The sequence below is a fragment of the Camellia sinensis genome, chromosome 3 (assembly GCF_055761805.1).
Source record: "Camellia sinensis isolate YWXY chromosome 3, ASM5576180v1, whole genome shotgun sequence".
In the NCBI taxonomy this organism is placed as follows: domain Eukaryota; kingdom Viridiplantae; phylum Streptophyta; class Magnoliopsida; order Ericales; family Theaceae; genus Camellia; species Camellia sinensis.
The window spans coordinates 169,944,634-169,967,484 of NC_138963.1; the positions used below are offsets into that span (position 1 = coordinate 169,944,634).

General features: G+C 37.5%; 1 protein-coding gene and 1 pseudogene across 1 annotated transcript; one reads left to right on the plus strand and one right to left on the minus strand.

Moving 5' to 3' along the window:
- Nucleotides 1-4,211: 4,211 nt before the first annotated feature.
- LOC114322554 (putative disease resistance RPP13-like protein 1 pseudogene) lies at nt 4,212-5,378 on the plus strand (annotated as a pseudogene).
- Nucleotides 5,379-18,425: 13,047 nt separating this feature from the next.
- Nucleotides 18,426-22,243, minus strand: LOC145822010 (uncharacterized). Its single transcript, XM_082918583.1, has 4 exons — nt 21,056-22,243; nt 19,656-20,942; nt 19,312-19,538; nt 18,426-19,191 (listed from the first exon to the last, which is right to left on the minus strand). The coding sequence occupies exons 1-4, from the start codon at nt 22,241-22,243 to the stop codon at nt 18,426-18,428; spliced, it is 3,468 nt and encodes a 1,155-aa protein (XP_082774709.1).
- Nucleotides 22,244-22,851: the final 608 nt, after the last annotated feature.

Here is a 22,851-nt window from a genome sequence, read left to right on the forward strand (position 1 = left end):
TAATTCAAAAGGGCAAACTAGTCTTTTGAACATTTATCCTTCTCCATAATATCTCAAACAAATATAGGATTCAATAGAATAGTCCAATCCAAACATCTAGATTAAACGAACATGGGATACAAATCCAGTTCAACCAAATAGTTCGGGGACCATGTATCCCAAGACTAACAATCCGGTGAATTACAATCCCTTTTATTCAGGTTGTTCAAACAAATATACCCTAATAGTATAGATATAGAAGATAGATAGATCTCCAAGCCTATCATTCACTTAATAATAGTATAAGCTAGAAAGTTGTTACGCAATATGCGGTTAAAGTTTGGACACCAAATTTAGCGGCATTACGCGAAGGTTTGGGTGTATATATTTAGTAAATTTCTTCATAGTTGTTATGATAATAACATTGACATATTAAAAAAATTAAATTATAGTGTAAATTACGAATCACCTCCTAAAGTTGGCTTAAAACTTTAAATTTCTAGCATGTTGTTATGATAACTACATTGACATATAAACAATTATAGGTAAATTGCAAATGTTTGCTTAAATTTTCAAATAAAATGATCCTTTTTATTAATAAATTAATTAATAATTTTTAATAATTTCAGAAATATATTTTAATTAACAATTTTGATAATTTTATTGTTCTATAGTAAAGTAGTTAGAAATTTTATTTTATTTATTAATTCTGTTAAATAAAAAATTATGACAATAGAATATTTATAATTTAAATGTTCTCAGAATTACATGAGACATTTTTTATTTTAAACAAATCTCATAAAGTGTATTTGTAATTTATCTAAAAATTATTTATCATTAATTTAATTATCTCGTCCCACATTGTTGTCTATTTGCAAAATTCTGACATGATTAAATTATGGGAAAATTGAGTTGAGATTTTAAAAAATAATTATAAATAAGTGATAAACTATATAGATATTAATATAAATTTTTTAATAAATTTGTGGAATAACCTGGTAATTTCTCCTTAGATTATCTCTGAAAGGGGTCCATACGTGTGAAAACGGAACACGCGTTGGACGTGGGCCGTGGGGCATGACCCACTGAATTTTTTTTACCAAGGAATAATAGTAAAGTACGCCTTGAATTGTAGACAAAATTATCCGGTTGAGGTTGATTATTTATGAACAAAAAACGTGTATATGACTTAATCCAATAATATAATGGGAAAATTAGTAAAACATCTTTCTTTAACTTTGTATAATAGAAGAGGTTAAAGATATTTTTTTTATTATCTAAGGTCCCTTAATGAAATTTTTTTGTAATCATATCATAGAAATTTCAAATTTTCTATGTTATCATATCAGATAAATTTCAAATTTTCTCTGTGAAATAAGATAAATTTCTTTGTAAAAATTGAAATTTTTCTCTGTGGGAGTTGAAATTTCTCTGCGTCGGACACAAATTTCTCTGAGTCAAATTTTTCTGTGAAAATGTTGAGAGATCTCAACTACTATGAAAATATTATATGTCATTTATCTTATAAAATCTTAATATTATGGACCTTAAAAAAAAATTCCAATAAAAAATTAGTTACATATTTTATTAAACATAAAATGACATTTTAATGATGATAATACTACAAGAGACTTGGACGGGTCGGACTGATCCACGCTTCTCCAACCGGTATCCGAGTGATCAAGCCCACCAGAGAACCTGCACAAGAGTTCAACGGGGAACGGGGAGTCCCCCAGCGAACCCTCCGACGAGTAAGTTAGAAAGAGAAGTGGATTGTAGAGATAGATTAGAGATAGAAAAGCTTAACCTTCTGCTTGTCTTCAACGTCTGCTTATATCCTCTGGTAATCATTTCGTTGTCCCTTCCGACCTGTCGCCTTGGCCGAAAGTCTATGCTGTAGCTTCCCTTGTTCAGGGTGAGGGCGTGTCGTCCTGACGAAGAAGGGTTATCGCAATAAATGCTGTAAGGGGGCCTCATTAATGGCGATGTACCGTGGTAATAACTTTGCAGATCTTTGTCTGCTGATGTGGCTTGCCCTTCTCTTGCCATGTGTCTTGATGTCATTGGTTCTTATTGCTACACGGGGCTTCAGCAGTTTTGGGCTCTAGTATTTGGGATATGTATTGGGCCCTAAATGGTGGGTTATAACCTTTATGGGCCTACCCATGTCAAATGACATTTTTGAATCTTACATAAACTATATCCAACTTGTTAAACGTAAGATAAAATTTTAAGGGGTTTTTTTTTTAGGGTCCTTGGTATTAAGACTTTATAGTATAAATGACATCTAATATTTTCATAATGTCTAAGGTCTCTCAATTTGATCCAGAGAAATTCTGGTCCAGAGAAATTTTGTCCAAAGAAATTCTCTGTTTTTCTCTAGAGAAATTTTGATTTTATTGAAAAAAGAGTACAATCTACAAGGGCAAACCCCAAGCTGTTCAAGGTTGTCTTGAGGACCACCTATCTACTGGGTTACAATACAAAATGACAGGAACCTAATTACCTTCAAAATTGGGCTACCATTGACAGCAACAATAGCAGGAGCTACTTGACACAACTCCAGCAACCTATTTGTAGATATATCAGTAGCAGAGCACAAATTACACTCTAAGCAGCCACCTTAGCATGCAAAAGAAAGTTTCCTTCCAATCTACGAGCTCAAGCACTTTCAAAAGGCAAGCGCTCATAGCAGTCCACATTCACAGCTGAGAATACGTCACATATCTGTAACAAATAGAAATTCTAGATCCATCTTACAGAAATTTTGTTCCCAGAGAAATTCTGGGTCCATCCTAGAGAAATTCTCTTCCCAGAGAAATTTTGATTTTCTCAGAAGCCATCACTAGAGAAATTTTGGATCCATCACCAGAGAAATTCTCTTCCCAGAGAAATTCTGATTTTCTCAGAAGCCAAACAGTCCATTGAAAGAAAATTAAAGACCTAATTTCAGATAACACAGCTTTGGTACTTTTCTGAAAACACTTGGTGGGCATTGTTCTCAATGAATTGCTCATTTGAAATTTCATCCAGAGAAATTCTGGACTTCCCAAAGAATTTCTCTGGGTTGAACCCAGAGAAAATTCAAATTTCTCTAGATTCATTTTGACCAATTTTCTTTGGATTTAAATTCAAATTCAAATTCAAATTCAAATTTCTTTGGGTTCATTTATAAACTAGAGAAAATTCAAATTTCTCTGGAACCAAACAACATGCAAAATCAAATATTAATATTTAAATGAATGTAAATCCCTAATCATGTACTATTGAAACAGTGGGCTATATCATACATGCTATAGGTGGTTCGGTGCTCCAGTGCTTCGGAAAACAAACAGTAGCATGCAACAATTTTTTTAATTATTTAAATCTAATTAATAGAAGTCACAAATTACAATTAGCAATCATGAACTTCATGTATAAAATAGTGACGCCGTGGATGGGTTTGGTGGCGGAGGGAGGAGATTTGAGGTCGAGGAAAGTGGTGAGGCGGCGGTTGACGATGCCGTTGGAGCGGCGAGAGGTGTTGATGGAGAAGGTGTAGGCGGAGAGTAAGAGTTTGATCTTCCATGGAAGGGCTGGTTTGGGTTTGGTTTGACTAGCCATTGAACCTTCTTCACTTCTCTCACTCTGTTATGGTGAAGAAACCTACTGTACAATAGTTTTATGGTACTTGATAAGCTCTCGTGCTATTGGCCGTTGTGCCGGTTCCGAATGAAATGCGGGATCGGATTTGTGAATTGGGTGGTGGGTTTGGAAGAGGTGAGGCGTGAGTCTGAGAAAGAGAGGGGTGAAGGTTTGAAACTTATATCAAATTTCTCTGTAATACATGGGTGTGGGGTTGAGGGACCTTAAACATTATCTAATAATATTGTGGATCTCTTCCATTACTGAAATTGGGAGAGGGACCTTAGACTAATTTTTCCAAATTTTAATGCTAATATAAGTTTTATTTTTGTTTTTAATTAAATATAATGTTTTTTTTTATTATTATTATTTGAGTTAATATAATAAAAATTTTATGGTGAGTATTTGAAATTAAACTGAAGTTAGATTGGAGTGTTTGAAAAATCATTCAAAAATAATGGCGAGTGTTTGAAATTAATTTTTAATTATTCGAAAAAAATTTGAGAGATTAGAAAACAGAGCCTTTCGGCTTTGACGGAGCAATAGCAAACTGATCTTCGTTCCTATCCTTCCTTTGCAAAGAAAAGAAAAGAAAAGAGAAGAAAAGCATGGCTGATTTGGTTGGGGGTGCATTTCTCTCAGCAACCATTCAAGTGTTGTTTGATCGGTTGGCCTCTCGCGAGGTCATTAACTTCTTCCATGGAAAAAACCATGGTGATAGAATCCTCCTCCTTCTCAGGAAGCTCAAGCTATTGTTGCTGGGACTTAGTGCTGTGCTTAATGATGCAGAGGACAAGCAAATCACTAATCCAGCGGTGAAAGAGTGGGTGGAAGAGCTTAAAGATGTTGTCTACCATGCGGATGACTTAGTAGATGAGATTGCTACTGAAGCTCTGCGGTCCAAGTTAGAAGCTGACTTCCAAAGCTGCATCAGCATCAGCATCGACCTAAGCCAGGTACTAAGTATAAACCCCCTCACCTTGACAACTACTACTACTGCTAGTTTGTTTGATGCGGGGATAGAATCCAGGATAGAGGAGATCATCGATAGATTAGAATATTTTGCAAAAGAAAAAGATGTTCTTGGTTTGAGAGAAGTTGTTGGACATAATAACTTGTTTCACAGATCGCAAACTTCTTCTTTGGTCGATGAATCACGTGTTTATGGAAGGGATGTTGGCAAGGAGGATATAATGAAGTTGTTGCTCCCCGTTGATGATGAGGCAAGTGGTAGTAGTAATGAGATAGATGTGATTCCAATAGTGGGGATGGGTGGGGTTGGCAAGACCACCCTTGCTCAACTTTTATATAATGATCACAGAGTGTGCAATCACTTTGAAATGAAAGCATGGGTTTGTCTCTCTAATGAATTTGATGTTTTAAGGGTTAACCAAGTAATTCTTGAGGCAATTACTCAACAAACTTGTGATGCCAAGAACCTAGATATGATTCAAGTCAAGCTGAAGAAGTTGGTGAGTGGGAAGAAATTTCTTATCGTCTTGGACGATGTTTGGAACGAGAACTATGATCACTGGGACAGCTTGAGTTGTCCTTTTAGATATGGCGCACGTGGGAGTAGGATTATTGTTACAACGCGCAATGAGAGAGTTGCATCTGTCATGCAAACTGTTCCTATTCATCGTTTGCAGGAATTGCCATTTGAAGATTGCTGGAAATTGTTTGCGAAACATGCATTTGAGAAGGGAGATATCAATTCACATCCAAAACTTGAAAATATTGGCAAAGAGATCGTGAAAAAATGCAAAGGCTGTTAACTTGATTGTTTCTTGATTCTATAAAAATTCACTCAGTTAATGCTTGATATATCTGAAATGGTTTGTTCTTAGAAAAGTATATTTCAATGATGTAAATGTCCAATAGTTGACAATTTCCTTCAGCATTTATGTCATGTGTACTGAACTTAGTAGTGGACAGTGCCAGCACCATCCTCTGATGTACTCATTTTGATTTACTTTTGGATTCGAGGTTTAGGACTTATGCTTTCTTTGTAGTCATTTCTGTTTAATAACATTCAGGAGGGGGCTTAGAATGCAAACCAACTCATTGAACGCATTGAGTTTGCATTACAAGTTAAATAGTAGTTTTTTATGGTAAGCCTTCTATTTTTCTCTCTCATTCTTGTGGTTGGTTAACTGGTTGAAAAAGCAACATGCTCTTGAGAGACCTTGAGAACCTTTCTTTTTTCTCTTCTCAGGTTCGAGTGGGAAACTGATGATGTGATGCAACAAATTCAGTTGGAGTTCCTAGCTGCTAGGAGAATGAATTGTATGTTCACTTCATTCTCTGTCGCTCCACAAAATAGTTGGCATTGTGCCTTGGAAATGTGATAGCACTTGTTCATTTCTTATGGGTTATGTTAATCCAAGTCCAACAATTTTAAAACCATTGTTTTAACTGTTGCTTATTTGCGTAGCCATTGAATATGTGATAAAAATTGAATGAGAAAGATTTGATCCCCAACAATATTTTCAAACAATCAAATCTTGACTTTGTTTTTTCTCACACACAAGTGCCAAAACAAGGGAAAAAAAAGTGTCGTCAAGATTATCCATTATAAGTATGATATTGGATTGAGGATTCATATATAACAAAAAAAAAAAAGAAAATAAAAAATATATTAATTTCTCTCTCTTTGATAATTTAGAAAAATAAAGATAAAAGAATTGAGTTTTTTTTTTTTTTTGATCTCTTAAAAATGGGGATAGTGCATACTTCTGTCTCGGGAGAAGACTCCACTTTAGGTGAAGTAAAAGAGTGTCATACCAAAAGATAACAGAAAGTCAAAATTGGCTTGAAAATATTTTTAAGCCGACCCTTTCCGTTGAACCCAGGGGCTACTAAAAAAAATGAAAGAATGAGTTATTATTATTTGAATAAAAAAAATAAAAACAAATAAAAGAATGAGAGGAGAAAATAAACTTTATAATGTGAGTAATTTAGGCAAAAATATAAATTCAATTCATATAAAAAAAAATTAAAAAAGTATCGGAATGTATTCACATATTGGAGAGATTCATATATTTATCCGCATTTGTCCCTTTTCTCATCAATATAGATTTTTGTTTTCCTTTTTATTTTCTCTTGAAATCATCGGATCCAAACGGGCTGCTTCAATCTTGCTTTCCTCCGACCTCCGCGCCGCCCTCCGCCTCATCGAGCTCCTCAGCCTCATTTCCCGCCAAAACGACCAGTTCGATAGAATCTGCGGTTTGATGCGCAATCGCGATAAATTGATGCCTTGCCTAAATGAAGAAGAAGAAGAAGAAGACGGCGACGTTTTGGCGAGGATTAGGGATGGCGTGAAGGCCATGGCGATAGCGAGAACGATGGGAGATGGCTTGGCTTTGTTAGTGTATTATAATGTTAGTGTCATATATAGCTGACATACATTAGCATATAGTATATACATGTAAAGTAAAATGTTTATTGTAATGTTTATTGTTTCTGCTTTCGGTGCATTTGGCATCCTATGTACAACACTCTCCTCTCTATAAAAGAGAGTGAGCTTCTCCTTGTGAAATATAGATTCAACATCAATCATACTACATAATTTATTCTCTTTCTTTCTTTATACATAAAACTAACTTGGTATCAGAGCTAGGTTAAGAACCAGTAATTCTGCTTCACCGGCGGGCGGCAGCCTCGCTTTGGCCGCCCGCCGAACCTCTACACATACCTTCACTCCGCTGCCACAAACTATTCTTCTTGATCTTGATCTTGATCTTGTTGTTGTTGATGATTAGTTGATCATCTTCGTTGCAGTTGTTCCTACTATATGATGTTGAATTGGAAGAGTTTGTTTTCTTTGTTGTGTCATACCTTTGACTCAGGCACCAATTGCAGACTTGGTATGACTCAGCTTTTGGATACAGATTGCTACAGTACCAATGCTGAGATCTATATAGGCAGACTTTGCAGTTGAAGAGTTCATGAGAGAGACCAAAATCTCCACACATGCAGCACTCTTATGATGCTGTTGTTGTTGCTGTTGCTGCAGTAGTTTCTAACAAATTCCATGGCAGAACTCCGCTCATCATAACGATCATGGCTATGGCTACAACAACCACCATTTCTTCTCTTCAGTACTACCACTACTTCACTAAACCCAATTCAAAATTCACCTTCAAGATCACAGCATCATCACCATCATCCATCTTGGTCACCTCCACCAACTTCTGCCTTCCCAACTACGCACTACCCAACGACAATGGCGGCTGGTGTAACCCTCTTCAGCACACTCAATCATGATTTGATTATCCAATTTTACACATCTGGGATTGATGTTAATCGAAGACCCTTCAATATCATTGCTGAAATGTTTACTTTCAGCACTGTCCACCGTGGCATCTAAGATCGGTGGTGGCCGAGCTTGAACTTGAGAGAGAAACCGACAAGAGACGTCGCGGCCGCGACATCCTCATCGCCGTCGATCATGGCCCCAACAGCAAGCACGCCTTCGATTGGGCCCTCGTCAACCTCTACCGCCTCGTCGACACCGTTCATCTCGTTCACGCTGTATCCAGTACTTTTCCAGATCGAGAAAAGTTGTGTTTGATCACACAATTCCAAGACCTCTCCCATTTGATCACACAATTCCAAGACCTCTCCCATGGCCCCTCACTCTCTCTCTCTACTCAAGGACATCCACCAGGTTGACCACTTTCCAACCCATCATCCACCACCTTTTGCACATACCCATACCCTTTTTTATTTTTAAACCAATCTTCTCTTTCTTTCTTTTTGCTTTTCTTATCATGACACCCACATGGGCATGTCCCTTTGCTTTTGACAAACTATTTTTCTTTTCCTTCCTCTTATTCCCGTATTTATCCTTTTCCTTTTTCATATATATATATATATATATAAATTCCAACAAACAACAACACTTTTTTTTTTTCATTACTTAATTTATTCTATACTTTAATACCATGAGTTGTCTCACTTTTCACCATCCTTTTTTTTTCAAAAAAAAAAAAAAAGACTCTTGCTGATTCACATTACCCCCTCTTTACTTTTATTTATTTTATTTTATCTTCTTTTTTTCGTAAAAAAAAAATAAAACAAAAAAAAAAAAAAAACCTTTCTCTCATTTTTTTTTTTTTTTATCTTCACTTTGTGTTGAGCTGTTTTGCTCCACTTTATCAATCCCTTTATTTCAACCTCAAATAGGTTTCTATCTTCACACCTATTTGAGTTTGAGGGGGGTTATACATATATCATGGTGAGCATGGTTACACACTATGTGAACCACCCAAGCTAATGAGCATGGTTATATACCATGGGAACCACTCAAGCCACCCCATGGCGCACTTCCTAAGTCGCCCCCTTGGTGCACCACCAAAGTCTGCTACAACAGTCCGGCATGACCCCGTAAACTGTCCCGACATCGGTCCGGCATGACCCCATAAACTGTCCCGACATCGGTCCGGCATGACCCCGTAAACTGTCCCGACATTGATTCCGGTTAGCTTCTCCAACGGTCTGACACGACCACACAGTGTCTGCTACATCGGTCCGGCATGACCCCGTAAACTGTCTCGACATTGATTTCGGTTAGCTCCTACAACGGTCTGATACGACCAGACAGTGTCTCCTATCCTATTTTTATTTTATTTTCACGTTTTGTTACTCTCTCCAAACTCAAGTTGGTTTGTGTCTCTCCTCCTTGAGTTTGAGGGGGGCTGTTAGTATATTATAATGTTAGTGTCATATATAGCTGTCATACATTAGCATATATTATATACATGTAAAGTAAAATGTTTATTGTAATGTTTATTGTTTCTGCTTTCGGTGCATTTGGCATCCTATGTACAACACTCTCCTCTCTATAAAAGAGAGTGAGCTTCTCCTTGTGAAATATAGATTCAACATCAATCACAATACATAATTTATTCTCTTTCTTTCTTTATACATAAAACTAAGGGGAGTGTGTATTGGAAGAGGAGCTGCTGTTTCTTACACTGACTTGTTGCAACCTAAGGTATTTTGGTCTTCTCCCTATTAAATTCGATACAAATGTGTAATTATTGTTATTATTTTCTTTCGCTGGAATATGTTCATCTTTTGATATTTTAACTAAATGCATAATTTGATGCTCACAAATTTTGGATTCACGTATTATTCACTTCAGCGTAGTTTGTAACTTGGGATTGGGAAAAAATTTTAGACTTCTTTTTTGGTAAAGAAGATTTATCATATTAATTCAGAAGTTTTGGGGGAACTAAATGCTCAAGTTATTTGTAATATTTGGGGGGGGGGGTTGAAAACTTGAAATGTGGCGGGCTTAATTGGTACTTTTCAACAGAACTTGACAATCGGTCTCGAAGAAAATGAAAAACAAGGGATTTATTGTTGATTTCTTTCATATCTGTTACAGAGACATTGAGGGTGTATGTATAGACTTGAAAACCAACTCCGAACAATTCCACTAAGCAACTGATCGCTTGTTCAGTAACTAACTTGGGGCTAACTACCTGACCTAATAGTTCTTTTCTTCGATAAAAGTATTTGTATAATAGGGGATACTTTTCTTAGTTTGGTTATTTTAATTTAAAATAGAAATTAAAAGAATGAAACAGTCATAGTGGTTACATAATGAAACTCGCATATTATGGCTGCACACACATGTATATACATAATCCACTACGGATAAACACATGAGCTATTTGATTAGTGGATACACACACTAATGGTAATAGGATAATAGCAGAATGGCATTGCAATATGCATGGGAAGTCATATACATGAATGCAGCTAGTTAAGGATGATTACAAGTATCATCACACCTTATAATGATCCATCTGATACATAGTTTTATGCATGACTTGGCTACATTTCCCTCTGGTTAGTTAAACACTGCCTTACACAAGTGCATGCCTGTCCTTCCATGTCATGAAGAATAACACATTGCCTTGATGAATATGGACAGTGAATCTTCTTATTCCAATACGAGTGACCAGGAGCAAAATTAACTTTTAGAACTATTTAGATCCTTCTTATTACACTTATTGTAACACACCGAAAATAATTCCAATTTAACAACCGTTAAGAACATGCTCCATATTTCCAAACAGCACAAATCAATCCCAATATTTTTCTTTCTCATTGAACTAAAGATTTCAACTTGCAAAATTACATATTACAGTTCATAGTTCACTAAGTTAGAGAAACAAGACCATTGTCCCTTGGGTTTACTTATTACAATGTGACCATATAATACAACAAGGCACAAATCCCAAAAATAATAATATAGAAATTCAATAGTTAAATTACAACTTCAAAGTTCAAAAAAATTAAAGTCTAAAAGGGATAGTCATCCTCTTCTTCATTGGCGAGGTTGTGGCTCATCGAGTCTTGAAAAGTTATTAGATAGAAATGAACGATTGCCCATTAGAGAATATATTGAACCAAGTATATAAATATTTGATTTAAATATATGCATGATTACTACCAATACTCTTGGATTCAATGTCTTTGATTTTATTGTGCAACACACGACTTTACATTAAATTTCACATTTTTTCGTCCTCACACAGATGGCTAGTGGACACCTCAATACTTCCATATTTGTTGTCCTCACACGATTGGGCGGGTGGACACCTCAGGGCATTCCCACATTTGTCGTCTTCACATGACTGGGCAAGTGGGCACCTCAATTCTCCCCACGCGGGTAGGCTATAAAGCATAACAAACCACATTCCAAAGCTAGCACTTTTATCATATTACAAGGCATCTCAAAACCCTTCAATTCTACTCATCAATTTCTTTTCCTTTTAAGTTATAATCCAGGAACAACCTTTAGGGTTACTGTAGACACAAATTTTAAAACATGAAGTGTTTCAACACATTTCAAAATTTTATGTTACAAATGTCTACTGTTTAGTTTTGGACTAAACAGTGTTGATTATTTGAATAGCAAGTTCTTATTTTCGATCTGTATTTCAGATCGTTAATTACACATTTTATACAAATGAAACCTCCGATTAATGAAGAACAAAATAAACAACAAAAGACAATCTAAGAAAAATAAATATTTTATTGAAATTGTTATGGGCTTTGAACCCTCGAATACAAAAATACAATTCTTGGGTTTGGAGCCCTTTACCTATTCATCGCTATTAGCGTAGGCTCTTGAGTTCTCTAGGCTTCTCTTCTTCTTTCTTGTAACGACTTCTTTAGCTCTCAATTTCTTTCTCTTTCTCTCTAATCTTTTCACTTCTGATTTTCTGATCCTCCGTCTTGTGTGATGGTCCTCATATTTATGGATGGCCATCAGGTGATAGGAATGCTTCATCTTCAGTTTAAATTTCAAACTGAATGATAACGCCATTTGAATTTTGAATAATAGCGCTATCTGATTAATCGTATATCTTATTAACCGGATTGATCTTTGGGGTTTCATCCTGTATAGTGTCCTTGCTATAGGCTCTACAGGTGTCATCTTTCGTAGGCTCCACGTGTCACTTAAGTATCTTGAATGATGTTGTTGAGATACAACGTTGTTTTATTTATGTATTTCAACAGATCATATTAATCTTTTTAGGAAATGATTACCTACAACCTTCTTATTATAGGCTCTATACATGTCATAAATTTGGTTAAAATTTATGTGCCAACAAATGCCCCTCGTGACTTGCACAAGTGAATTTTCTTAACTGTGCGACAATTTGGCACTTTTATCTGGATGATCTTTAGGTCTTGGGTGGGATTATTTCTTTGCTTTGGTCCTTGGCCTCTTTTTTTTTTTTTTTTTTTTTTTGGGTTGACGGCTTTTTTCGTGAGCCCTTTTACTTTTGTTGCATGGGTCCTTTTTGTGGACTTGATCTTTTTTTTTTTAAAATAAAGGGTTAATTGCCCTTTATAGCCCATGGGCCATTTACTTTTGTTGCATGGGTCCTTTTTGTGGACTTGATTTTTTTTTTTTGAAGGGTCATGAGTAAGGTCCAAGATTTCATTGGACATTTCTTTTTGTGGGCCTCTAACTTGCCACCATTTCTTTTTACAGCAGATTTTTTTTTTTTTAGGCCATCATGGACCTTTCCTTTTTTAGGCCACCATTTTTTTTAAATTGGGCATTTTCTTTTATGGGCCTCCAACAGATTATTATTTATTTTTTTCCTAGGCCATCATGGACCTTTCCTTTTCTAGGCCACCATTTTTTTAAATTTGGCCTTTTCTTTTGTGGGCCTCCAACTTGCCACTTTTTTTATTTTATTTTATTTTTATTATTATTTTTTTTTAGGAGATTTATATATATATATACATATATATATAAATATTTTAGGAGTTTGTCTATATGGAATAGGATGGGTTGGCATTGGTAAGATTTCTAATCCTACATAAACTCTTGCTTCTTTGAAGTATTTTAGGAGACCACTACCTCTTTTCTTAAGCAAGACTTTTCCTTTATGTTACACCTATTCATATATATTTTTTTCCCTCCAGCCCTTTTTTTTCCCTGCAGATTTTGTTTCTCCCAGCAGATTTTTTTTTGTTTCCAGAAAATCTTTACCCTTCCAGCAACTTTCCAGCAGCAACTTTCCAGCCATTATCTTTCTTCTTTTTCCAACAAAAGTTGTTCTTCTTATACTTTAAAGAAGATACAAAAGAATCTCTTCAAACTCCTTTAAATCAGGTATGCTTTCTTTTTCATAAAATATTTTCTTTCAGCATGTATCTCACCATATGACAGCCCTTCCCAAAAATTTTTACTAGACCCTAAGTCCAAGTAGTCCCAACAAAGACCTTTCTTGAAAGGATGAATAACCTACTGCCTTATTTCATAACAAAAGCTGTAGCCTCTTTTCTTTTTATTATTTTATTATTTTATATTTTTACTTGATCAAAAAAACCTGCTGCCTTTCCAGCAGATTTTTTTTTCCTAGCCCAAAGACCCTTTTTTTTTTTCACAGTTTAATCTGCTCTCTTTTTTTTACCTTCCAGCAGAATTTTCTTCTCCATGAACCTTTTTATAACCCATGAAAATTTCCATGAACCTTTTTATAACCCATGTGAACCTTGTGTATAACCTGCTGCCATTAGCAAATATGGCCTAGAAATAAAGAGAGCCCTTTTTGCTAGGCAACAAACCTAAAACAAAAACTGCGGCCCCTTTTTTTAGCTGTTGCCCCATTTTTTTTAAGCTACTGCCCCATTTTTTCCTTGTTGCTGCTAGTCATCAGACCAAACAGACTTTTTTTTTATATGATGGCAACAAAGATGGCCCATTTTGCTAGACCCAAATACTCTAACAAACAAAGACCATGTAAAAAAAAGGGCAACCCTTTTTAGCTGCTGCCCCTCATGAACTTAACTAGCCCAAATAAAGTCCTTGCCCTATACAAACAAAAGAGCCCCTTTTTTTTTTATATATATAAGCAGCAAGAATTTTTTTCTCTCTTTTTATTTTTTTATTCGTTTGATAGAACCAACCAACACAGGTTGCTTTGCCTATCATTTGGGGAACAAACCAGCACAAGATTTACACAATTTGATTACTTTTTGTATTGCTGCTGCTATTTTTTTAAAAAAAAACAAACTTGAGCCCAAACGAAGACTTTTCCTGCTTTTTTATGATAACAGGAAAATTTTGTTCGTTGCTGTGTTGTTTAGCATATTTTTTTTTTTTAACATGTATTTATTTATTTAGCAAATTTTTGCAAAGTCAGTCCCTTTTTTTTTTACAGCAGCAACTTGTTCGTTGTTGTGTTGTATAGCAGATTTGCTTTTTTTTTTTTTTTTTTTTTTTTTGGTAGACCATGAATGGGCCAAACAAAGTCCTTGTCACAAAGGCCTTTTTTTTTTTTTGTTTCTTCAAAGAACAAACCAACACATGTTGCCTTTTTTTTTTTCAAACTGTTTAGCAGGTTTTTTTCTTTTTAAACCCTTTTTTGTAAACCATGAATCTAAATAGGCCGAATAAAGTTTCAAACTGTTTACTACATTTTTTTTTTTTTTTAAGCTTGCTACCTTTTATTTTATTTTGTATTAATGGGCAGCCCTTTGTACAATTGGCCAAATTTTTTTTTTGTAAAAGTCGAATCAACCTTGCCCCTCGTGATTCGTGCAAGTGAATTTTAATTGTATGAATCATGATGACTAATTTCTTTTTTTCTTTTTTTTTTTTGGTTAAGAATTATTGCATGTCTTTTATCTCTTTTGCAAGCAACACGCAAGGCATCAGAGTTTGTTTACAAGTATCATTACCCCTTCTAGCCTAATGGCAATGAGTGGCTTGAATCCTTGGCAGTGATTGTGTCCTTTCACCCCAATGGCTTGAATCCTTAGCAGTGATTGTGTCCTTCACCTCAATAGGTTGAATCCTTGGCAGTGATTGTGTCCTTCACCCCAGTGGCTTGAATCCTTGGCAGTGAATGAGTCCTTCGCCCCAATGGCTTGAAACCTTGGCAGTGATTGTGTCCTTCACCCCAATGGGTTGAATCCTTGGCAGTGAATGTGTCTTTCACCCCAACGGCTTGAAACCTTGGCAGTGATTGTGCCATTCACCCCAAGGGCTTGAATCCTTGGTAGTGATTGTGTCCTTCACCCCAACGGCTTGAATCCTTGGCAGTGATTGTGTCCGTCACCCCAACGGCTTGAATCCTTGGCAATGATTGTGTCCGTCACCCCAACGGCTTGAAACCTTGGCAGTGATTGTGTCCTTTACCCCAATGGCTTGAATCCTTGGCAGTGATTGTGTCCTTTACCCCAACGGCTTGAATCTTTGGCAATGATTGTGTCCGTCACCCCAACGGCTTGAATCCTTGGTAGTGATTGTATCCGTCACCCCAACGGCTTGAATCCTTGGTAATGAATGTGTCCATCACCCCAACGGCTTGAATCCTTGGCAATGATTATGTCCGTCACCCCAATGGGTTGAATCCTTGGCAATGATTGTGTCCTTCACCCCAACGGGTTGAATCCTTGGCAGTGATTGTGTCCTTCACCCCAACGAGTTGAATCCTTGGCAGTGATTGTATTCTTCACCCCAACGGCTTGAATCCTTGTCAGTGAATGTGTCCGTCACTCCAATGGCTTGAAACCTTGGCAGTGAATGTGTCCGTCACCCCAATGGCTTGAAACCTTGGCAGTGAATGTGTCCGTCACCCCAATGGCTTGAATCCTTGGCAGTGATTGTGTCCGTCACCCCAATGGCTTGAATCCTTGGCAAGGGGCTTCGTCAATTTCTTTATACTATCACATTTTGCCTTCACTAACCTTTGTTTTTTTTTTTTTTAGGAAGCATGGAAAAGACACTTGAATATCTTCAACGTGACAAGAGGGATGTATTGGATAAATCTGGTCCGAAATAATTCGGCACAAACCTATCACTGCTTTACTGTCACCTACTGAGTTGGACCCCTACATCCCTTTACATACGGCTTCTGAAGACTTGGTCTATATAGGAATTCGAACTTGCTGTGAGATTCTCGAGAAAGGGCACTCCAAATCAATCGGTTCATTTCCTGTCTCAATCCTCCGTCCATTTTCTGAAGACATTGACTGCTCTGAATGTTTTAAGCCAACACAAGAAGAATGGACAACACAGTGTTGTGGAGCGTGCTTTTGAAAGGGCTAAGGATTCTCTTAATGAATGAATGCACTTATATTTTGTTATTCATCCGAACATAATGTATTTATGAAATTTCGCTCAGTGATAGATTTATTTGTTATATGAAATTTCTCAATACAATAAATTGATTTGTCTTATTTTAGCCGTTCACAGTTTATACTCTTGTTGGCCAGGAGTATCTAATGTTTTACCACCTTAGATTTTGGTGGGATATTTTAGCAGTTTAACCACATACAATACCGTTGGTGGTTGTTGACTTTTGTTTGGCCCCGTTGGTGGTTTTTGACTTTTGTTTGGCCGTACACAGTTTATACTCTTGATGGCCAGGAGTATCTAATGTTTTACCACTTTAGATTTCGGTGGGATATTTTAGCAGTTTAACCACATACAATACCGTTGGTGGTTTTTTACTTTTGTTTGGCCGTACACAGTTTATACTCTTGCGGGCCAGGAGTATCTAATGTTTTACCACCTTAGATTTCGGTGGGATATTTTAGCAGTTTAACCATATACAATACCGTTGGTGGTTTTTTGACCCTTTTTTTTTTTTTTTTTTTGCCCTAACTTTTGCCTAGGCCGCCCTTTCGAGTTTTCAACCTAGCAGGCTTTCTTGAGGGTAATATCTCTTCAAGAACCTTGCATTGGTTGGGGGAATGATTCTGTCACCATCCATCGTTATCAACAAATAGGCCCTATTAGAATAAACCTTCTCAATCACATAAGGTCCTTCCCATTTGGGCTCAAGCTTTCCTTTGGTTCTTCGTGAGACTACTATGGGTGTTCTAACCATTAGTACCAAGTCTCCCTTTTTAAAAGAACGAAGCCTCACTCTTTTATTGAATGCATTTGTCATCCTTTGTTGGTAGATCTCCAAGTTCTGTTGAGCATATAACCTTCTTTCATCTAGGGTCTCCAGCTCAGCCAACCTCACTCTTGCACTTTCATCTTCTGTTAAAGACTCTTGTATTGCCACTCGCAATGATGGTATTTGAACCTCAAGTGGTAATACTACTTCTCCTCCAAAAACCAACGAATAAGGGGTTGCTTGAGTAGGAGTTCTGTGCGAAGTCCGATATGCCCACAAAGCTTCTTGTAACTTTTCGTGCCAAGCCTTTTTTTTCTTATCCACCATCTTCTTGAGAATTTTGCACAATGTCTTGTTGAAAGCTTCTGCCAAACCATTGGCAGGTTCATGATATCGCGCCAAGCCTTTTTTTTCTTATCCACCATCTTCTTGAGAATTTTGCACAATGTCTTGTTGAAAGCTTCTGCCAAACCATTGGCAGGTTCATGATATCTTGATGAATGGTTGTTTTTGATTTTGTACTTGGCAAATAACTTGTTCAAAGCATCACTCCTGAATGGCTGTCCATTATCCATGATGATACTTTTTGGAATCCCGAACCTGTAAATGATATGGGTTCGGATGAACTGAGAGACAACTGTACTTTTTATATCCTTTAAAGCCATGGCCTCTGCCCATTTTGAGAAATAGTCAATTGCAGCTAGGATGTATCGATATCCTACTGAAGATGGAGGTACAAAAGGACCAATATTGTCCATACCCTATGCTGCAAATGGCCAAGAACAAGTTGTTAAATGTAAAGGCTCTAGGGGTTGGTGGAGAAAGTTCCCATGGAATTGGCAGACTTGGCATCTTCGAGCATAATCTATGCAATCTGTGATCATAGTCGGCCAATAGTATCCCAACCGTTTTAGCTGCATATGTAATTTAGGACCACTTTGGTGTGTCCCACATACACCTGTATGTATTTTTGCCATTACCTCTTGAATACGGTCCTTGGCTATACACTGCATGTACATTCCATCCAAAGACCTTTTGTATAACCCATCATTCCATGAGACGAATTTGGTAGCCCTGCATCTCACTTCAATTCTTTTTACTTTATCTTCAGGTAGCCTACCATGTTGGAGGTAAGCTATGAATGGTTCCTGCCAATCCTCCTCGTTTTCTCCTTTCGTGGTGACAACCAAGATTGGAACCAAGTTAGAAACTTCTTTTAAAGGTTGTAACACCCCTCTTTCACTTACCGTGATAGTAATTGTTTTGCTATCTGGTAGGGTGAGTGATGCAGCCAAACTTGCAAGTGAATCAGCTCGAGCATTTGTTCTTCTCTTCACGTGGAAAATGTGTTTTCCTGAATTGCGAAAGCAATTGATCAGCCCTTTCATGATACGGGATGAGATTTGTTTTCTTAACAATGTATTCTCAACGGAGTTGCTTTACCACCAGTTCTGAATCTCCATAAATTGAGAGTTCTTCAATAGGAATTTGTAATGTCAATTCTAATCTAGCAATTACAGCTTCATATTCTGCCTCATTATTGGAGCATCCTTCACTTAAAGCGAAAGAATGGGTGATTATAGCATTGTCTGGAGTCACAAACACAATTCCAATTCCAGCTTTATTGTTTTTAGGATTTTCTTGCTTCTTGCCATCTGGATTCCTTGAAGCTCTATCAAAATACATCTCCCATCCTTTTTGAATTTCTACTTGCATAACCTCTTCATCTGGTAAATCAGTTGCTAGAGGTGAGTCATCAGGTATAGGATGTGCTGCCAAAAAATCTACTAGAGCCTGCCCCTTTACAGCTCTTTGGGGAACATATTCAATTGCGAATTGTTGGAGAATTACAGCCCACTTTGCAATTTTCCCTGAAAGTATGGGCCGTGAAAGTATATATTTCAAGGGGTCTGCTCTTGATATCAACTTGACTTCGTGTTCCAGGACATAATGCTTTAGTTTTTGCAACGCGAACACCAAGGCAAGACATGTCTTTTCGATAGGAGAATAATTGACTTCTGCTCCAACCAGAGTACGACTCAAGTAATACAAGGCATTTTCTTTCCCATGCTCATTGCGTTGTGCCAACAGTGCCCCTAAGGAACCATCCAGGGCTGTTATGTACAACAAGAGTGGTTTCCTTTTTATTGGGCTCATGAGTACTGGAGGCTTCAAAAGATACTTCTTAATACTATTAAAAGCATTTTGGCACTGTTAATCCCATTCAAATGGAACACCCTTTTTCATCAATCTTGAGAATGCCAAGCATCGACCAGCCAAGTTCGAAATAAATCTTCTGATATAAGCCAACCTCCCTTGTAGCCCCTTCAATCCCCTTAAATTTCGCAGAGGCATCTCAGCAATGGCTTTAATCTTAGCAGGGTCAATTTCAATCCCTTTGTTTCGAACCACAAACCCTAGAAACTTTCCTGAGGAAACTCTAAATGCACATTTTAGTGGATTCATCTTGAGTTTGTATCTCCTCAAACGTTTGAAGATTCTTCTCAAATCTTCCACATGGTTTTCCTTCTCCTTCGTCTTGACGACAAGATCATCAACATAGCATTCAATGGTGTCATGGAGCATATCACTGAAAATTACAGTCATCGCCCTTTGATACGTAGCCCCAGCATTTTTCAGGCCAAAAGGCATTACCTTATAGCAAAAGACTCCTCTCGGAATCCTGAATGCAATCATTTCTTCATCTTCAGGTGCAATTCGGATTTGATTGTATCCTGAGTATCTATCCATAAAAGACAAGGTTTCATACCCAGTAATTGCATCTACAAGAAGCTCAATGATGGGCAAGGGAAAGTCATCTTTAGGACAAGCCTCATTGAGATCATGGAAATCAATGCAGACCCTTATTTGACCATTCTTTTTCTTGACCGGCACTATGTTTGCTAGCCAGGTTGGATATTGGACTTCCCTAATGAATCCTGCATTGATAAGCTTGTCTACTTCGGCTTCAATTTGGGCTGTAAGCTCTGGTCGAGTTCGCTTCTGAGGCTGTTTAACTGGCCGTTTCTTAGGGTGAATTGCAAGCTTATGGACTGCAATCTCTGGATTAAGACCAGGCATCTCACTGTAGTTCCATGCAAATATGTCACGATACTCCCTTAAGAAGGAAATATATTGCGGAGTTTCTTCTTCCTTTAAATTTGAACTAATGAAGGTTGGTTTGTTTTCTCCTTCATCACCCAGATTTATTTCACAAAGGTCATCCATGGTGGCTTGGCCTCCTGCTTCAAATTCTGTTGGTGCAGGTTGAGCTTCATCTTGGTCAACATCTTCCAACACATCTTGAGTGATAGTCATGTTTACTGGAAATTTTTCCTCATCCCCCCGATAGCCTAACCCTTCTGTCCTAGCGGTGATAATACCGCCTTGCTGGATAGCCTGCCTCTGCGAAGGTGTTAATGCAAAGTCAAAGGGTGTCATTGTTTCTGGTATTTTTTTAGGATCTAAACCAGCTTTCACTAACATCTGTGTAATTTCTGCACTGAAAGTAGGCTTCTCAAAACTCGAGATTTTTTCTTCTGGCACTTGTTCAACTTTCACTTTTGGTTCAACATCTCCAAGTGAGTGGAATATGATGGGTTTCAACCCTTTTCCTTCAGAAGGGACCACAATCTTATTATATTTCTCCACATAGGTGCATTCTGTCCTCCTTAATGGCAATGTGAACTCACCCTTGAGATCCAAAATTGGATTTATTGGGGCTAGAGCCTTTGCCCCCAGTTTCCTTTCGGACTTTGGCACATATCGAAAAGTTCTTTTTGTTGAAACTGGAGTAGACTCTAGAGCGTCTTTGACATTCGGAGTATCTTCAGACTTTTTCACATCTTTTCCCTTTCTTTGTGAAGTCTTTGTATAGAAGCGAGCATCAGCATAATAGGCCTTTACTTCTCCAAATGGATCATTGTCAGCCACAATTGTCCCCTCTTTTTGGGTGAAGGCAACGGATACTTGATACATTGGTAATAAGTTGATGGCACTGTATGATGATTATGTATCCATGGTCTCCCAAGCAAAGCATTGTAGGAGGTGTCTACATCAATGACCAAGAACTCAGTGCTTTCTTCAATATCCCCAAACTTGGTTCGCAATTCAATTTTCCCCATTGGGCGTTGTTCATTCTGATTAAATCCTTGAATGACCAAACGACTTGGGCAAAATTGTGAAATTCGAACCCCTAATAAGTTTAAGACCCTCCGAGGCAGGAGGTTTACCGCAGATCCCCCATCAACCAAAATTCGAGAAATTTTCACATCATGGATAAGCCCAGTGATAAACAAAGGCCGATTATGGTCTGTCATTTTAGCACACATATCTTTGTCACCAAAGGTTACCATAGCCATGCATGTAGTTGCCTTCTCTTGATTTCTACCCTCGATTTCTTTATGGAAATCCTCTGGCTTGGACAGGGCATATATTAAAGACTTTCGAAGCTCTGGAGACATTTTCAGTGCATCATATACGCTCAACAATGTTGGAATTTTCTTTAGATGAGCTAGTACATCATGTTTCACTTGCTCTTCCTCCAGCAAAACCTGTGGAACTTCTGACGTTTGAGGGTCTTGAGGATTTTGTAATTTCCTCCAATAGGTCAAGTAAGACTGGCATACTTCAGCAATCGCCTTTTCGTTGACCTCAACTTCTTTTATTCCCTCACTTATTTGGACCATGTTAACTGGTCCAGCTGCAGGGTGATCATCATCATCAGTCACTTCTCCATCTTCCTGGAGCTGCATTCTTCTTCCATTTCTTAGATACCGGGAACCACGCCTATAAAAGCATTGAGATTCTTCAAAATCATTCTTCATGGCCTCCCAACTAGGCACCACGACTCCATCGAGGGAGCAATACCAGTCAAAGGCGATCCCCTCCAAAGAAAGGGGGAATTGTTTTAGGCAAAGTGCTTGATTTTGAGCTGTTTCCCCACACTGTTTCAAAAAACGCCTAATATGTTTTTGAGGATCTCCATACCCTTCATATAGGACAAAATTTGGAAGTTCGTATCCTTCAGGAAATGGTGTTTGCTCTACCCATAAAGGGAACAAATCCCTTGGGCGATAAGTGCCCATCTCTCGAAGATCAAGGGCAGTTTCAATCTTCTCCTCAATTGTGCCTTCTATGAAATCATATGTTTGAGAAGATGTACCTTCGTCATCCAAATGTTCTAACATCTCAATTTCTCTTGGCCATGGTTTATAAAATGTCCTATAGAATCGATCAACCATGGTGTTCTAATCTGGGATTGAATTAGGTGGCAGGTTGAAGTACCAATCTGTTGCCCATCCTTCCAAAGAAAGAATGAACTGCCGTAGAAGTAACGCCTGACTATTTACTGTGTTTCCACATTGTGCAAGGAAACGAACCAAATAGTGTCTTGGACAACCTGTCCCATTATATAAAGGAAAACGAGGTACTGCATATCCTCGTAGGAACTGAACCCATTCGACCTAATTAGGGAAAGGGTGTCCAGAAATTTGATTTCTTTCAATAATCAAATTTTGATGGGCTTCAAAACCCTCATCTTTCAAAGTGACTGTTACTTTTGCTTGATGTCCCGCTTCCTTTCTAGCTTCAATTTTTGCTTTCTCATCATCACCTGGATTGCGAATGATATGTATTTCTCTCTCTTCAAAATTTACATCCACAGTGATGACATTACAAGGAAAGTCAAAGTGGTCACTTGATACACTTTCTCCATCGTATGTCCTAGCTGGGGATGTGTATGGTGAACCATCAGGAGAAAAGTCAAGTTCCCAACCTTCATTAGGATCCTCAACTTGAGATGACTTTGCTTGTTTACTTGAATGCTCCCATACTTCATCATCCGACATAC

Bases quoted from the DNA above. Each gene is read 5' to 3' on its own strand.
- LOC145822010 (XM_082918583.1), bottom strand. From the start codon at position 22,243: ATGGTTGATCGATTCTATAGGACATTTTATAAACCATGGCCAAGAGAA. The intron at 20,943-21,055 runs GTAGACACCTCC...ACCCAAAAAGAG, and splicing joins CTGAGTTCTTGGTCATTGAT to GGGACAATTGTGGCTGACAA. The intron at 19,539-19,655 runs GTAATGCCTTTT...CTTGTCGTCAAG, and splicing joins GAGGAGTCTTTTGCTATAAG to ACGAAGGAGAAGGAAAACCA.